General features: G+C 59.7%; 1 protein-coding gene across 1 annotated transcript in view; it reads left to right on the top strand.

Moving 5' to 3' along the window:
* Nucleotides 1–390: 390 nt before the first annotated feature.
* Nucleotides 391–1,669, top strand: part of ADAMTS3 (ADAM metallopeptidase with thrombospondin type 1 motif 3) — a 249,462-nt gene continuing 248,183 nt past the window's right edge. Inside the window, exon 1 of the mRNA XM_029930029.1 lies at nt 391–721. Within this exon, the coding sequence (XP_029785889.1) occupies nt 653–721 (69 nt within the window). The 5' untranslated portion in view covers nt 391–652. The remainder of the gene's footprint in view (nt 722–1,669) is intronic.

The raw sequence follows: 1,669 nt of genomic DNA on the forward strand, positions 1-1,669 counted from the left end.
CGGGAGGGGCCGCCCGGGGGGCTCCGGCCGCCTTATTAGCGCCCGGCGGGTCGCCGGCAGCCCGCCGACCGCCACTTTGGGAGCAACAGGAGCCGGCTTGCGTCCCACTCCTCCCACCTCCTCCGCCAGCCTCCTCCTCCTCCCCTTCGGCTCCTCCCGCCCCCACCTCTGTGTGAGCGGCGGAGTCGCCCTCTCGCTGCCTCTTTCTCCTGCTCCCGCTCGCTCGCCTCTCTCGCTGATACTTCCCCCTGCCGTGCTCCGGGGGCACCCAAGCTCTCTCCGCGCTAACCGTAGGGACCGCTGGTGCTCCAAAGCCTAGGGAACGCCGCTTCGGGCGCAGATAGTTGGAAGCCCCTGGTCCCTTCCCCCTCTCCCGGCGCAGCCCGTGCCCGACTCGCAGCACCTTCTCGCTCCTGCACACTCTGTTTGGAAGGACGGGGTGAGAAGGTGAAGTGGAAAGAACTGCCGAGCCGAGGGGGCCAGTCTCAGAGCTCAAATTTCATTTTCATTGAAGCAAATCACAGAAGATCAGCTTTTTTTTTTTTTTAATTCTGCATTTTTTCCTTTTTTTTTTTTAAGAAACTTATTTTTGGGGGGCGTTTGCTCTGGGCATCTGTTTTGCCCAGTAGTTGAAAAGTGAACTCGACTCGTGATGGTTCTCCTGTCACTTTGGTTGATAGCAGCCGCTCTGGTAGAGGTTAGGACTTCAGCTGATGGACAAGTAAGTGGAAAATAATAACAAGAAAAAACTCAAACCCAACCTTTTCCCGAAAAAGTTCCTCCCTTCTTTCCCCTCCTGTTTTCCCTCCTCCCCCTTCCCACCCTCCCGTTATCTTGTGCGTTCAGGAACGGTGTTTGAGGGCTGGGCGCAGCGTGCGGGGCTTTCTGGGGTGGGGGGCTTCACTGCAGGGTGGGGGTTACGACTCTCCCTCTGGGAGCCCAGGCTTGTCACACCTAGGGCTCCCCCCTCCCTTTTACGGCATTCGTGACAATTCCTGGTGACAAACTGCAGCCAGTTCGCATCCTCGCCGGGCCATCCGGGAGGCGGTCTGGGCGCTTGAATGAAGTTCTGGATGCTGGGTCCGGGATCCCGGTGCTCCGGCTGCCGCCGCCGGAGTCGGGTTCGCGGGGCTTTCTCTCCTCCTCCCTGACTCACAGCCTTTTCGGGCAGCCGGAGGCGGGGGTTTCAGGAAGTCCTTGGGCCGGACCGGGAGCGATCCAGTAGACACGTGTCCTGGGAGGACCGCGGCCGGGCTGGGGTTTGACAGTTGGGGAGGGGGGCTGGGGACGTTTCCTGCCTCGCATTTTCCTGCGCAGAGGCTGGAGGCGCCGGCCGCGTTTCTCCCCTTCCCCCCCCCCCCCCCCCGCACAACTCCTCCTCTTTTAAAGCTAAGTTGAGTGCGGCTCTGTTTCTTTTCGGCCCAGCCCCCACCCTTTGGAGACTCAAGGTGAAGCCCGTTTTGCCTAGGAGAGTCCTTGAGGAGGCTCAGCGGGACTAGCCGAGCCGTTTGTTGTAAATCTCATCAGCTCAGGGCCAGTGCGACTTTGGGCACAGAATTTCTCTGAGTTTTTGTAGCTTCTCTGCCCTGCCTGGGCAGGCCATAGGTTAAAAAGAAGAGTGTCCAGTTGATTCTTGACCTCAAATCTGATATATCAGCCCCCCCCCCCC

The sequence above is a fragment of the Suricata suricatta genome, chromosome 1, assembly GCF_006229205.1.
Source record: "Suricata suricatta isolate VVHF042 chromosome 1, meerkat_22Aug2017_6uvM2_HiC, whole genome shotgun sequence".
NCBI classification, from domain to species: domain Eukaryota; kingdom Metazoa; phylum Chordata; class Mammalia; order Carnivora; family Herpestidae; genus Suricata; species Suricata suricatta.